The sequence below is a fragment of the Hoplias malabaricus genome, chromosome 7, assembly GCF_029633855.1.
Source record: "Hoplias malabaricus isolate fHopMal1 chromosome 7, fHopMal1.hap1, whole genome shotgun sequence".
NCBI classification, from domain to species: domain Eukaryota; kingdom Metazoa; phylum Chordata; class Actinopteri; order Characiformes; family Erythrinidae; genus Hoplias; species Hoplias malabaricus.
This window is the reverse complement of record NC_089806.1, coordinates 10,287,246-10,302,714: the sequence shown is the minus strand read 5'-3', so window position 1 is coordinate 10,302,714 and position 15,469 is coordinate 10,287,246. Positions and strand designations below refer to the sequence as shown.

Sequence of the window (15,469 nt, the reverse complement as noted above, 5' to 3'; positions counted from 1 at the left end):
CTCAGCGGGTTCGGTTTTTTATGGGCGTGGTTTTGTGCTCCATTCACCAATGAGACACGCCACCGTTTCTCTCGACCAATGAGAACTCGTGATGTAAATTCGGCGGGTAGTTTCGTGCTCCTGTCTCTTTGTGCTCAGTTCGCGGGAAGAGCAGTGTGTTGTGTTTAATTCAATCATTAAAATTAAATAATACAAAGCGAGCTTGGACTTTGAGGATCGTCTTATATAACAATGTTGTTTCAGCGTGTGGTTGACCGAGGAGTTATTAAACGACCAAACGGTGGGTGAATTTATACTATTCTGGGCACACCATTCATTCTTCTCAAGTTGTTAAAGAATTATACTAAGTTATGGATAAATAATATTGGGCCTCGGTGTAATTAATGTGTCTATGTATTTATTTAATGTGTCATATTTATTCAGGATTTTTTTGTAGATTTAGAAATCCTGTTTAATTGGCATATACCTTTTGGAAATATTAAACCAATCTGTATGATCTGTCCTCCTTACAGTAAACAACTATCATTTTACTACAGGGTGCTACACTGACTATCTGTATTACTACAGTTTAAACAATACCACATGTATATTGTGAGGAAATGAAACTGTAATGGCTAATCTTATAAAAATATTATACATCACTCTATAAAACCTATTTTAAAAATAAACATGCACATGGCAATACAACTCCTGAATCTTACAGTTTATCATGGTATACATTTCTGTATGTGAAATGTGGTGCAGAGGTAGGGGCTGTCACACAGTTCTATACAGTGACTAGCCCTATCCACTAATGAGACGATGTATCCAAACTTTTGACTGGTACTGTATGTGTTATTAACAGGACTATAGTGTGAAAACCATGAATGTAATTTTGCTTTGGAAACTCTTTTTTTGCCTTACAGCATTCTCCATATTCTCCTCTGCCCAGGGATCTATATAATAGTCTGATAGGTTTTATCACCAGGTGCTGTATATGATCTGAATCTGAACTGTCTTTCTTTCCTAACCATTTATTTTTATTTCACTTTACTCCAGCTAACAGATGCGCGTACCCGTTATCATGTCTGTTGGAGAGATTTCAGTGCACTCGTCATGATGAACACATTTCATATGGAAACACAGAAGTCTCCGCGCCTCCTTTTGGATGCACGTTTTCCACAGGTGAGGTTTTGCTCATTAAAAGTACCTGCAAGTATTTTGCAGAGTGAAATAGCTGTAAAATATTTTAACACATTTTGACTACAGGGGTTAGACAATGAAACTGAAACACCTGTCATTGTAGTGTGGGAGGTTTCATGGTTAAATTGGAGCAGCCTGGTGGACAATCTCCATTAACTGCACAGTCACCAGATCTAAATATTATTGAGACACTTTGGGGTGTTTTGGAGGAGCGAGTCAGGAAACGTTTTCCTCCACCAGCATCACGTAGAGACCTGGCCACTATCCTGCAAGAAGAATGGCTTCAAATCCCTCTGACCACTGTGCAGGACTTGTATATGTCATTCCCAAGACGAACTGACGCTGTATTGGCCGCAAAAGAACAACAATACTAATAAACAACATACTAATAAATGATTGTTTCCAGATGTTCAGTCTATGATGTACTCAGAAAGGCATATGATAACAATAATGATATTACCAGTCTTTGTTCTGACCTAATATAAGTGGCACTTTCCCTACTTTAAATGGAACTGTGTTTCTTTGTAAGTAATTTAACAACTGAGTTCAATCTTTTGTGTGTATGTCTTTTGTGTAGCTCCAGGACATTACAACACTTTGGCTTGTGCCAATGAGGAGGGGGTTGTGTGCATTTACAACACTGGAGCAAATCACAGCTCTGTACGAAAGGGTAAAAATGACAGCTTTTTACTAAGGTTTATGATAGTTTTGTGTGTTTGATTAGTTTAAGAATGAGAACACTGATGAAATGTTGTTTCTGTTTTACAGAGTGGCCTGCTCATGATAATGCAGTGTTCGATATTGCCTGGGTGCCTGGAGCATACAGTTTGGTGAGAGCGAAATCTGAAATTGATCTTGAGGTTATGGGAATAGTTTGGTGGATTAAAAAAAACTACTAATACACAGCCGTTCTGACACAGTGGCAGATGATGGTGTTTGGTGCTACAGGGCACTGGATTAGTCTCCTGTACAGTCTTCAATCATCATTCCTCGCTAAACTCACCATTTATATATTTCTACCACATCAAGAGACAGGAATCTCAGTGAAACTAAACAGCCACACAGGCTCTGTTTTCAGTTAACACAAAGTTTTGTTTATCACAAGGTTTTTGGCAGCATTTTAGAAACTGCTGTATGTTATGGGGCGACACAGTGGTGCAGCAGGTTAGTGTCACAGTCACACAGCTCCAGAGACCTGGAGGGTGTGGGTTCAAGTCCCACTCCGAGTGACTGTCTGTGAGGAGTGTGGTGTGTTCTCCCTGTGTCTGCGTGGGTTTCCTCCGGGTGACTGTCTGTGAGGAGTGTGGTGTGTTCTCCCTGTGTCAGCGTGGGTTTCCTCCGGGGGCTCCTGTTAGGTGGACTGATGTCTCAAAGCTGTGAGTGAGTGTGTGTTGCCCTGTGAAGGACTGGCGCCCCCTCCAGGGTGTGTTCCCGTCTTGCGCCCAATGATTCCAGGTAGTCTCTGAACCCACCACAACCCTGAACTGGATAAGAGTTACAGATAATGAATGATTGAATGTATGTTATGGGAGATTAATCAGCAGACGTTGTCTAAACAGCTAGAGGTTAAGAGTTTGTCTGAATTGCTGTAAATGTTTGTCTTGCAGATTTATTGATGCATGTGTGGCTTGTGTTTTTTTTTAGCGACCACAGTCAAACAATTTCAGTGTGGTCAGTTGCTGACCAGTTTACTGATTATATGCGCAGCAGCCACTGCTTTCGACCTACAACAGAGGGGTTCAACATTGCTTTTTGCAATAGGCAGTTGATAAAATGTTTTTTTTTTCCAAAAGTGTCCATACTCTAATTTTTGGTTGCCAGTAATGGTCATGTCTAGAAGGTCCTAAGCTTCCCCATCTTGTGTATCAGCCATAAGCATAATGAGATTTTTTTTATTTATTATTTTTAATATGTTTTTCTGCAGGTGACAGCATCTGGAGATCAGACAGCTCGCCTGTGGGACGTTGCCACTGACGAGCTTCTGGGCAGCTTTAAGGGTCATCAGTGCAGCCTGAAATCAGTGTCCTTCCCCAAGCAGGAAAAAGGTACGAATCAGTTATGAGCTCTAGACTTTTATTGAGAGGTTTTACTTGATGTGTGTGTGTTTTTTGATGAAATAATAATTTAATATCTTTTCTCTACAGCCGTTTTCTGCACTGGAGGCAGAGATGGGAACATCATGGTGTGGGATACAAGGTGCAGTAAAAAAGGTAAGAATGGGCTCTGGGCTGCAGTCTTTAAACATGAAAGATACCTAACGGGGCCAGAATAGTGGGTAAATGTAAAAACAAAACAACACAAGCTTATAAATGAATGTAAATGCAAGCCTAAAGCAGAGATTGTTTATAACAATCTATATATTTTATCATTATTTGGTTAGTTTGTGGTCTGAATTCTTCATGAATTGAGCCATTATTATTCTTGAATTCCAGGTTTTGCACGAAAATACTTGTAGTATGTGTATAAGCACAAAAAAGCACCAAACCAATTCCATCAATTCTTCCACAATAATTTATATCTTGCATTTTGTTTGTGTAGATGGTTTCTACAGACAGGTGAAGCAGATCAGTGGAGCACACATGAAGACAGAGGGGAACACACCCCAGACCAAGAAGAAACGTGCTTCATCCAGAGGAATGGCTCCTTCTGTGGTGAGAAATCACACTTGAATCATATCTCTTATCTATCCATCCATTATCTGTAACCCTTATCCAGTTCAGGCTCGTGGTGAGTCCAGAGCCTACCTGGAATCATTGGGCGCAAGGCAGGAATACACCCTGTAGGGGGCGCCAGTCCTTCACACTCGCAAATTCACTCACACCTACGGACACTTGCGTCGCCAATCAACCTACCAACGTGTGTTTTTGGACTGTGGGAGGAAACTGGAGCACCCGGAGGAAACCCACGCAGACACAGGGAGAACACACCACACTCCTCACAGACAGTCACCCGGAGGAAACCCACGCAGACACAGGGAGAACACACCACACTCCTCACAGACAGTCACCCGGAGGAAACCCACGCGGACATGGGGAGAACACCCCACACTCCTCAGACAGTCACCCAGAGCGAGAATCAAACCCACAACCTCCAGGTCCCTGGAGCTGTGTGACTACGACACCTACCTGCATCGACACCGCCCTCTTATCCCTTTTCATAAATTCCTATTTCCTGTGCATTCTTTGGGACTGACACTGGTAAGAGGAAGGGTTCCTAAGGCTGTTGCTTTGCACTTAGGGGCAAAGTAACATGGAAAAACCTTAAATCTTCTTTCACTCTCGCTTAAAGCATCACATTTGTAAATCTTATTTTTGACATCATTTAGAATCATCAGCTTGTCTTCTCAAGCGATGTTAGCAATCACTATTATCCAGAATGTTTTTGTCAGAGGATGCATATTTAAAATGAATTGCTGGGATAGTTTGATATACTTAATGTTTTCCTTTTTTTAAATGGTCATTTCTCTGTAGGACTCTCAGAGAGGTGTGACAGTGGTTCTTTTCCGTGATGAAAACACACTCATCTCTTCAGGAGCTGTGGACGGGTAATGAGTTGAATATAATGCTTCTTATGTTGGGGAAATGTTTTAGAGGAGCACCTTAAGTACTTTAACGTGAGTGCTACCCTCCTTTGATTCATGTGTTTTGTCTGGTTTTTCTGCAGGATGATTAAAATATGGGATTTGCGTAAAAACTACACAGCGCTTCACCAGAACCCCACTCCTCTGCAGATTTATAAGTACCCTGGCTCCAGCACACGTAAACTAGGTATGAACAGTATTAAATCTCATGGAGCTTTTAATCCTAATCATTGTAACTCAATCTCACATTCAAAAGAAAATTGCTCCATGATAAATATGATATTAAGTGCTTTGTAGCAAAGTGTGTCTTTTCTTATAAAAGTATGTCTGTATATATTATAAAAATATATGTCATTTGGGTGTATTTGGGACTATTAGTACCACGCTACTTATTTCAGAAATCTCCCTTTAAAGAACAGAACAGAACAGAAATCTCCCTTTAAAGAACAGAACAACAATTACAGTAGTTATACATGCTTATGTTTGGGTATTTAACATTTAAATATAATGGGTTTGTACCAATGTTATTTCCAATGTAGTAATTTGATAGGACATAACTCATTCAATGAGCTGATGCAGAGTTTAGCAGCATTGGAATTTATATGTAACACTGTACAGAGGTGTTTTGTTAACTGTTAATAAAGCACTATCACAAAAAAGAAGAGAAATACAGCATCAATAGCAAACTTGGGCTTAGGGCAGTGTTTAAATCATTAGGCTGGAAAATATACATGATACAAAGCAACTGTCCTGCAGTAAAACATAGACTTACACAAAGTAGCACGCTAGCATGCAGGTATTTTGTGTTGCTAGGCAACAGCACAATTCCAGTTCAGTTACAGATTTATTTGTGACTGTGACTGGAGCGGAATATTCAGAACATCATCGTGGCTGGGACTTTATTCAGTACTTTGTCTGCGGCCTCATGCCCACTTCCAAGTCACAGCTGTGCTGACTTCAGTATAACAGCACACCTTATTTTATGATGGCTTTCCTGAAACTGATGAATGCCATATTTTAGTAACAGTATTATGTCAGTTTACCGGCAATTCCTGTTTGATATTTATTTTTTTTATTTTTTGTGTAGGCTATTCAAGTCTCACATTAGATTCCACAGGCTCCAGACTCTTCTGTAACTGCACAGATGACAATGTGTACATGTTCGAAATTAATGGGCTGAAAACAACACCAGGTAGGAAATGGCTTGTGCATGTGTTCAGTGTCTGCTAGAGCATCATGTTCCAGAACTGCCATGTGTTTGAATTCAGTATCAGCAATATTATTATTGTGATTAAAGTGATAATGATAACAGGCACAACTTGACAAGCTGGCAGCTAGAGATGGGTGGTTTATTGGATTTGTTTAGTGTGATATTGATGTGATATTAAAATTCCAGTAACAGTTTTAACTGTATTTGAAATATGAGCATTTTATCTATCCTCCCTATCCATAAATTAATGGTTCCTCGGTTGCCAAGCAACTTGGTTTTAGTTTCACTTCATAGTGATTCATAGTGTCTAGCACCTGAGGGTTAATTGCTGAATGGGGAAAAACACTTCAAATGTATAGCTTAATTGTAGTAATTTATATTAAAAAGGTTAATTTTTCTTTGGTAAACATGGTTTGTGTGTAGTCAACGTTCACTCTATATGTAGTTAATTTAAATCAAATCAAATTTATTTATATAGCGCTTTTCACAACGGATGTTGTCACAAAGCGGCTTCACAGAATTCCAGTAAGACAAGATTTGACATGAAATGTAAAAAACAAAATGTAAAACCCTCAAGTGAGCAAGCCAGGGGCGACAGTGGCAAGGAAAAACTCCCCCAGCTGATGAAGAAACCTTGGGAGGAACCAAGGCTCACAAGGGGTGACCCATCCTCCTCGGGTCAATCTACTGGTGATAATAGTTAGTAGTCCGTGAGAACTTCAATGTAGGGACAGCTTCAATTTACACTGTGTTGCAGCCGCTGTGCAGCACAATCAATTAGCTCAGAGTAACAGCAGCCTTGAATGAGGGTCAAACATTGTCTGATACTAATTTAGAATAAATACAATCAGAAAATAGTGATATTGATCTGCTTATCACCGCGGAGCAAGATAAGCGTGCAGCAGAGCGTCACAGCTGACCAAAGCTGAACCTTGCATTATTTAGATTGTTGCGGTCCAATTTAAAACACGTATCTCCATTTTTGTGTGGTTTTTTTTAGTTCATTGAATCACTTGAACAATTTGAGCTGTGCTTCACATTGTGTGAAAATTATACGATGAGATTAGAAATGCTCCAAAATTACTTGGAATAAAATCTTTTTACCTTCACTTCCACTAAAAATTAAGGGTTTTTTCCCTTTTGCCTGTAAAATTACTGTTTTGGGAGATGCATATTTAATTGGGCAGCGGCAATTAGGGCTGTGCCATATCGCATCTTTCTTAATATCATAATTTCTAAAACGAAAAAAAAAAAATAATCAGTATTGTGGTAATAGTGATATTCTGACTTGTTTACGTAATGACGTCATGCAGTTACCCATAATACGGCGTACGTTCTTTACTTGAGTCATTGAGCCACTTTCCACCGTACTTCACAGTGGCTAAATTTGCTCCAAAAAAATTGGAGTGGCTTGTGGAGGTTACAATACTTCAGATGTACAGTAAATCATGGTATTATATTATAAATGAAAGAAGCCTTTTAATATTATTAATATATACAGTTGAACCTCTACCTATGAACTTGATTTTTTTCTCAAAAAGTTCGTTTCTCTAGTCAATTTTCCCCATTTAAAGTAATGGACAAGCAATTAATGTGTTCCAGCCCCCACCCCGAAAGTCACCCTTTTGCACTGATATATGTTTACAACACTCTTGAATTAGTAAAAAAAAAAATACATGTAGCATTACTAAAAATAAAAAAGAAATACAGTGGTAACAATAATAAAAAAAGAAGTGGTTACACATCGCTACCTTGGAAACGTGACGACGTGGAGTAACACAGGCACTGGCTGTATGACGGGAGATGGGGGGTGGGTGGAATAACGGAGAGTAGGCGGTGAATGTGGGGAGATGAAGCGTAGATACGGTTTAACTTAGCATGAATTTTGATGTCTGCTATTTACACTAATGCTAAATTGCTAAAGCTACAATGTGCTAATCTTAAAAGCTCACTCAAGTCTGGGCGCTGGGAGACTCGCCTATTGGGGTCAGTGGCCATTTCCAGCCTCCGGCTCGGAGGAGGCTCGGGTTCGTTTCTAGAGTCGTGGTTTGTTGGTGGAGGCAAAAAATATTCAAATACCCGGTTCGTGTCTTGGAAAGTTCGTTAGTAAAAGCGATCGTTAGTAGAGGTTCCACTGTATTTAATATACTTCATATTAATATAACATTTTTGTTACAGTAGTCTGTTTTTGAAATTAATTTTTTAACAGAAGTATTTTGTTCATATCGCCAAGAATATAGTTATCGACAAAATACCCTGAAATATTGTGATATTATGTTAAGGCCTGCTGTTGGAAGTGCGTTCTCCATTTTTAGAACTTGTGAATTTTTAACTTTACCTTTAATGTAACTGCTACTTGTATTCACCTTCTCAGTTCCTAGATCTCTTAAGATCTTAGCCTCTTTTGCTGTCCCTTTGTGGCTGTGTCATTGTGAATTTCCCCACTGTGGGATTGAAAAAGGAATCAATTAATCTCCCAGTCCTACCAACAACAGCAATGTGAATATGTACTTCTTAATATACCTCTTCCACAAGAAGACATCAGAGCTTAATTTATTCTGATTTGATTAAATCTACAGTAGGTTTCTCCATCGGTGAGTCTTGGACAACCAGAGGCTTGCAAAACGTGATCAGAATAAAATAAACAGTGCTCTGTAGTGGACCAGGATGGCAACTTATGTCAATGAAGTTGAATGACATATGTTTATTTCAATTTGTGTCTTCCTAGTTGCTGTGTTCAGTGGTCATCGTAACTCTTCATTCTATGTGAAGTCAAGTGTGAGTCCAGACGATCAGTTCCTGGCCAGCGGCTCCAGTGACTTCCACGCCTACATTTGGAAGGTGAAGTTTGTTAGGCAGGAGCAACCATTCATTACTGTACATTAGATTAACTAACCGTCTGATTAAACAAGGGGTGTCTAAACATTTACACAAAAATGTTTTCTGCTCCAACATTAATCACAGATTGTGCCTTTCTAACTGTTTTCTAACGGATTATTTGTAGATCTCTGATCCTGCCCAAGCTCCAGTGCTGCTGGAGGGTCACTGCCAGGAAGTGACATCAGTCACATGGTGCCCCACAGATTTCACAAAGGTAAAATACATTCATTTTTAAATCTGGATTGTTTTAATTTATTGCTTAAAGGGTCTGTCGTTACACACTTTATATTCAGTAAAATATCTCTGTGGCAAAATGTTTGATAAAATTGTTAAATATTTGATAATCTCTGCAGATTGCTACCTGTTCAGATGACAACACTGTGAGGATCTGGAGACTCAATCGTGGTGTGGAAGAAGAGAAATCTTCTGTTGGTGAAGCGAACATTGTAGGCTGGGCACGGCGCAAAATACAAACTCCATCCAGGCCAAAAGGTATCTTATAATTCTGAATATTATATGTATTTTTACCTGTTCATTTCCCCTAAATTTGAATATCGCTCTTTATTTGATCCTCTGAAAATGTGTGAATTTCAGAGCAATATTTTGTTTTTCGTATATGAAAACCAATTATATCTTAAGAGTATTTAGTTTTTAATTCTCTCTCTCTCTCTCTCTCAATAACCCACTCACTCAGGTCATATTAAGCCTATGGAGTTGACCCCTGCTCGTAGTGGCAGTATGGTCAGCGTGGGTAGTTTGGCTTCACCTCAGCCTGGGTCTTGCCCCTCCAGCCATGCTGATTTACCTCCTGCATCCAGCAGCTCTGACTCTGATCATAAACACAGCCCTGCCCAGCAGAATACCCCAAAAAGACCCCAGACCCCATCCTCCATCCAGCAATGGATCTCCCGCACCCCTGGTTCCCATGGTAAGGGGACAACGCCACCTCTGCGAAAGGTCCTGAGCCCATATCCTCAGAGCCCTAAGCACGTCTCTCCCTCAGAGCGCAGAGCAAAACGCCGTCTGGAGACAAGTGATGCCCCCCAGGGTCAACATGATGACAGTGATGGGGTCTCAGAGCTGTGTCCAGATGCCAAGAGAAGCAGAGGGTCTGCCACAGCTCTCCATCTCTCAGCCGAAGGCAAAGAGGAGGAGCAGGAAAATTCAGAGCTCAAACATGACCCTCTCGCATCATCTATACAAGCAGAGAAGGAGAACAGTTTGCCGTCCAAACCTGACTGGCTTTCTGCAATGAGCCACAAACTTAAACAAGCACAGAAAGGGGTGCCTTTATCCAAGAGCCCCAACAGGTCCAAGAGACATGAGTCCAGGACACCGTCCACTTCTGTAAGTGCTTCACTTTTTTCTCTGTCAGCATTTAAAGTCAACACAACCTCACTATTCTTAGAACCTGGGACACTGACAGAAAAATGATTGATTTATTAACTGCTCCGGGTGATTGTGAGGAGTTTGGTGTGTTCTCCCTTTGTATGTGTGGGTTTCTTCCGGGTTCTCCAGTTTCCTCTAAAAGTGAGGGAGGTCCTTACTGACTCTATGAATGAAATCTAATCTGACTTCACTAGTCACACATTCAAACAACTTTTAATCAGCGTTGAGCAAACACGGATCACTATTGTTCCACTACCCACACAGATAAAATGTAATTTTGGTGAAAACAAGGAGCGTGCCTTATAAAAGCTAATATCAGAACGTCAAAAGACTAACTACACCTGAGACTCTCATACACTGATAATAAACAAGCACAGATGCAGAGTTTATTAATTCATTATCAGTCAGTTTTATTGACTGTTGCTCTTTTACTCTGTTTCAGACTTTAGGTTCTCCACGTTCTCTGAGGAATACCTCCTCTCCTCAGGCTGAGAAGACGACTTCTCCACGGTCAATGAAAAAGATTTCTTCATACTTTCATAAAACTCCTCAGAAATGATACTCTGGTTATTTGTTTTTTGTTATCTCCAGATAGTTTCAGGCTTTAAAACTGTCCAAAGACTTTAATACCAGTCCTGATGCTTCTTGAGGAGAAAAACTGTAGTTAAAGGATCTGTTTTTCCCTCAGTGATTTTTTTTTAAAGAGAAACATACAGTATATTGTATATTTTTAGCGTTTGTTTATAAGTGAGTATATACAGAGGGAGTTTGTTTTTTGTGTAAATTGATATATATTTTATATAAATGTACATTTACCTTTTTTTAAAAATTCACATATATCCTTCTAACAATGTTCACAGAAATGCAATTATAAAACTAACACAGAATTCTGATGTTAGCTTTTTAATATGTACATAATGCGCTCCTGTTTGTATTTTTTATATTTTATTTCATTGGTTGCTATGTTTGATTATAAGTGGTAATCAATTAAATTAAGACACAATCTGAAAAGATGTCTCTCTACGGATGTTCCTGGAAATGTAGATGGTCATTCAGAGGAAACTTAGAATTTAGATGGCTTGCTTAATATCAGAAATAGAATTTGCAGTATTAAAGTAGTTTTGAGCGGCACGGTGGCGCAGCAGGTAGGTGTCGCAGTCACACAGCTCCAGGGACCTGGAGGTTGTGGGTTCTAGTCCCGCTCCTGGTGACTGTCTGTGAGAAGTTTGGTGTGTTTTCCCCGTGTCCGCGTGGATTTCCTCTGGGTGATTGTCTGGAAGGAGTGTGGTGTGTTCTTCCTGTGTCTGCGTGGGTTTCCTCCGGGTGCTCCAAAAAACACGTTGGTAGGTGGATTGGTGACTCAAGTGTCCATATGTGTGAGTGTGTGTTGCCCTGTGAAGGACTGGCGCCCCCTCCAGGGTGTATTCCTGCCTTGGACCCAATGATTCCAGGTAGGCTCTGGACCCACTGCAACCCTGAACTGGATAAGGGTTACAGACAACGAATGAATGAAAGTTTTATTTCTCTGCATTTCAATGCATCTTTAAGCTAATAAAGTAGGGTGACAAGCTAAACCAGCACCAGGTAATTCATACAGGTCTGAGCAGTCTTCTCAGAGGGTTTGATTGCTGAATTCAAGACTATCTGTGGGAATGTAGTTTTTAATCTTAAGCAAGATCAGGCAGGATGGAGCTGAATATGATGTAAGTAACAAGAGCAGGGATACAAGCCCATATCCTACACAACCTCAATTTCCAAAGATGTTGGGAGACTCTTAAAATGCAATAAAACCAATCACTTAGACAAAAGACATGTTTATTAATGGGTTACTTCATATATATTTTAATTTACACTTTTATTGTAATCCTACACTCAAGTCCTGCTTCAGGTGTCTGTGAGGAGTTTGGCATGTTCTCCACGTGTCTGCTCCGGGTTCCACCATCTAAAAACACACATTGGTGGGTTAATTTGCTACCCAAATGTGTGTGTGTGGCACCTTGTTAGGGACTGCCACCCCCTCCAGTACATTCCTGCTTTCTGCCCAGTGATTTCAGGTAGACTCCAGACCCACGGTGACCCTGAATTGGATAAGTGCTTACAGACAATGTAGGATTTAAATCATTTCCCCCCTGTTCTTTATGTGCATACAAAGCTTGAGCTGCTTAACTGTCTAAGGCCACAGTTGTTTGATCCCCTTCATGATGCACCACATATGATCAATAGGAGGCAGACAGTGCACACACTATGAGTTAATATTAGATTTCCTGGGAAAACACGTTTTGACAGCAGCATTTGTCTCTCCAAAATATATTCTCACATATGCAAATAATCCATGCAGTGGGCACTGCACCACCATTTCATCACAGATGCAAATGTTTGCTTGTATTTTCCATGACTTCTGACTCAGTGCACAAAAGTAATATATAGCCTCCTCTTTGCAAGATACAGATTCAGGTAGCACTGGATTGTGTTAGATCACAATGATTTCCCCAAGTACTACTGACCCCATGTGACTATGTCCATAACAGTAGCATGAGCGTTTCCCCACAATACCTCCTGAGGGCTCGATGGTCACAGACACTGAGCAGCGCCACCTTTGGTACACGCCGAGATTTCACCTGACTCCCAGAATTGTTTCATGATATTACAAACTTCAGCATCTTGTGCTGTCTTTAACGTGACTGAAAATTCTCTCATGAAGTTTGGCACAAAATGGTGAAACAAATCCGTTCTTGTTTGCAAAGACTAAGCTTTTGTTGGACACTGGATGACCTCATGTGTCACCAGTTTAACTGCTAATTGTAGAACCTTCCAGAACAATGCTATTTTACAACTTTTTTGTCTTTTTTTTTTGTGAAGACGCAAATAATGTTCATTGTATTTTCATTGCTTAATTGTAAAGTAGGGTGACCAGATCTGAGATGGTGAAAAAGAGGGGGGGGGAGGGGCACTGCAGACTGACCAATTAAATGTATACAGAGAAGGTTATCGGCCAATAACGGTAGCTCTACACTCAGGCCGTCCAATCAGAAGATTTTAGGCTACTTCACCACGCCCCTTCTCACTCAAGCGAACCAATCGGAGTAGAGGAGGGCGGGACTAGTTTGTGAACGAAACTTCTCGAAGTTCTATGTAAGCTCTAGAAAAACAAAATCCCGGACGTTTGTGAAATTCCGGACGGACATTTTTTAAGTCTAAAAAAGAGGACATGTCCGGGTAAAAGAGGACGTCTAGTCACACTATTGTAAAGGTGACGTTACTGCAAACGTCCCCATGTTTTTGGAAATGGGTTTTGCAGGCTTTTAATGTCAGAAACCCCATAATAAAGACAGTTGGAGGTTACAGGGTAACTCCACACAATTAGGAGTTTTAGGGTAATCTAATCAACTTTGGACAGGGCTCTTTCACTTGTTGTATGTAACTTATTTGATTTGAGGCAGCTCAACGTTTTACCAAACATTGGGGTGACATACTTAATATCTTCAAGTGCACTGTGTGTTCAAATGTTTGTAGACACTTCTTATAATGAGTGAATTCCTTTAAAATGCTGTGTGGACAGATGGTCACTGGCACACAAAATATATCAGCCCCACAGGAAAACATTACTGAATTAAATGAGCTGCAAATATAATCTGAGTTTTACAGTGATCTTAGGTTTAAGACTATTGTTAATAAGTTGATAGCGACAGTGTATTATCAGCTGTGGCATGGTCCTGGATCAGTTTATTTTTGATGCAGAGAATCCAGTCAAACTGGTATTGCAGAGACCTGACTGATTTTTTGTTTTCTTTGGGGTTCCTGTGAGAAACAAAGCAGGTCAATAGAGGCAAGTGGAGCTTAAAGCACAGCAAAATATTGCTTGTTTAAATTTTGCTGTGGTAGATTCAGGGAACAAGAAGACAGTTTAACAATTTTTCATCACAATGTGAGGAAGAATAACTGGAGAAAATTATTTAATTACGGGCCCACTACAAAACTGAATCACATTTGACTATTTAGTGGTTTCATATATCTTCAGGATTTGACTAGATTTACTTTGCTAATTAAATGCTGATATTATTTACTTATTCATTAAGTGATTCCAGCATCCAGGGATTTTCTCTGCACATTTTAGTGTTTAACTACTCAAACATGAAGTTCATATAGCTCATGAAAAGCTTAATAATTTAATAACGAATGGAATTAGATGTGCTAGATTAAAAAACTGCACAATCCTTGAACCTGTTTGTATTAATTAAAGTAATGAATGTCTGAAGATGAGGCACAGTGGTGCAGCAGGTTAGTGTTGCAGTCACACAGCTCCAGGGGCCTGGAGGTTGTGGGTTCAATTCCCGCTCCTGGTGTCTGTCTGTGAGGTGTGTGGTGTGTTCTCCCTGTGTCTGCATGGGTTTCCTCCGGGTGACTGTCTGTGAAGAGTGTGGTGTGTTCTCTCTGTGTCTGCGTGGGTTTCCTCCGGGTGCTCCAGGTTCCTCCCACAGTCCAAAAACACACATTGGTAGGTGGATTGGCGACTCAAAATGTCCGTAGGTGTGAGTGAGTAAATGTGTGTGTGTTGCCCTGTGAAGGACTGGCGCCCCCTCCAGGGTGTATTCCCACCTTGCGCCCATTGATTCCAGGTAGGCTCTGGACCCACTGTGACCCTGAACTGGATAAGGGTTACAGATAATGAATGAATTAATGTCTGAAGATTGTAAAGACACCTTCTAGTAAAAAAAATCAAGTGTTTTACATTGTAAAAAAATTGTGTTGTGTTGTTTAGTTAATTCACTAGAATACATATAATAATTGAAATAAGAAGTCAAAGGCATGACTGAGGAGTCATCTTTGAACTTATAGTGTTCCAAAATCCAGGCTCAGACGGATTCAGACAGCCATGGTTCATCATTAAACTCACATCAATTGAGCTTTCAAGCTGCAGACGAGAGGAAAAGTGTGTGGATCTAGTGACAGGGACTATTTGCATATTCATATGTCTATGTGATTTTTATTCATTTAACTCTTGTAACCTACTAACCGGAAGAAAACTTTCATAATACGAGTTATACATGAATAAATATACGAATAAAAAATACGAACAATACAAAATTATTAAGGCAAGCGTGTAAAACAGGACCGAACGAGAATCTGATTGGTCCGAACGTCGTTGATCCTTTCTACTGATTGGACGAGTTTCCAGTCAACCATCGCGCAACAACCAATGACAGCGGCAGAGGGCGGGGCTTGTGTTT

The 15,469-nt window shown here is 40.2% G+C and overlaps 1 protein-coding gene across 1 annotated transcript; it reads left to right on the top strand.

The window, feature by feature from the left end:
- Positions 1-102: 102 nt before the first annotated feature.
- On the top strand, positions 103-11,151 carry dtl (denticleless E3 ubiquitin protein ligase homolog (Drosophila)). Its single transcript, XM_066677432.1, has 15 exons — positions 103-280; positions 1,039-1,164; positions 1,760-1,852; positions 1,951-2,012; positions 3,107-3,227; positions 3,327-3,392; positions 3,721-3,833; positions 4,653-4,726; positions 4,846-4,949; positions 5,850-5,954; positions 8,701-8,813; positions 8,977-9,066; positions 9,206-9,344; positions 9,547-10,199; positions 10,684-11,151. The coding sequence occupies exons 1-15, from the start codon at positions 232-234 to the stop codon at positions 10,798-10,800; spliced, it is 2,025 nt and encodes a 674-aa protein (XP_066533529.1). The 5' UTR covers positions 103-231; the 3' UTR covers positions 10,801-11,151.
- The last annotated feature ends 4,318 nt before the right edge of the window (positions 11,152-15,469 follow it).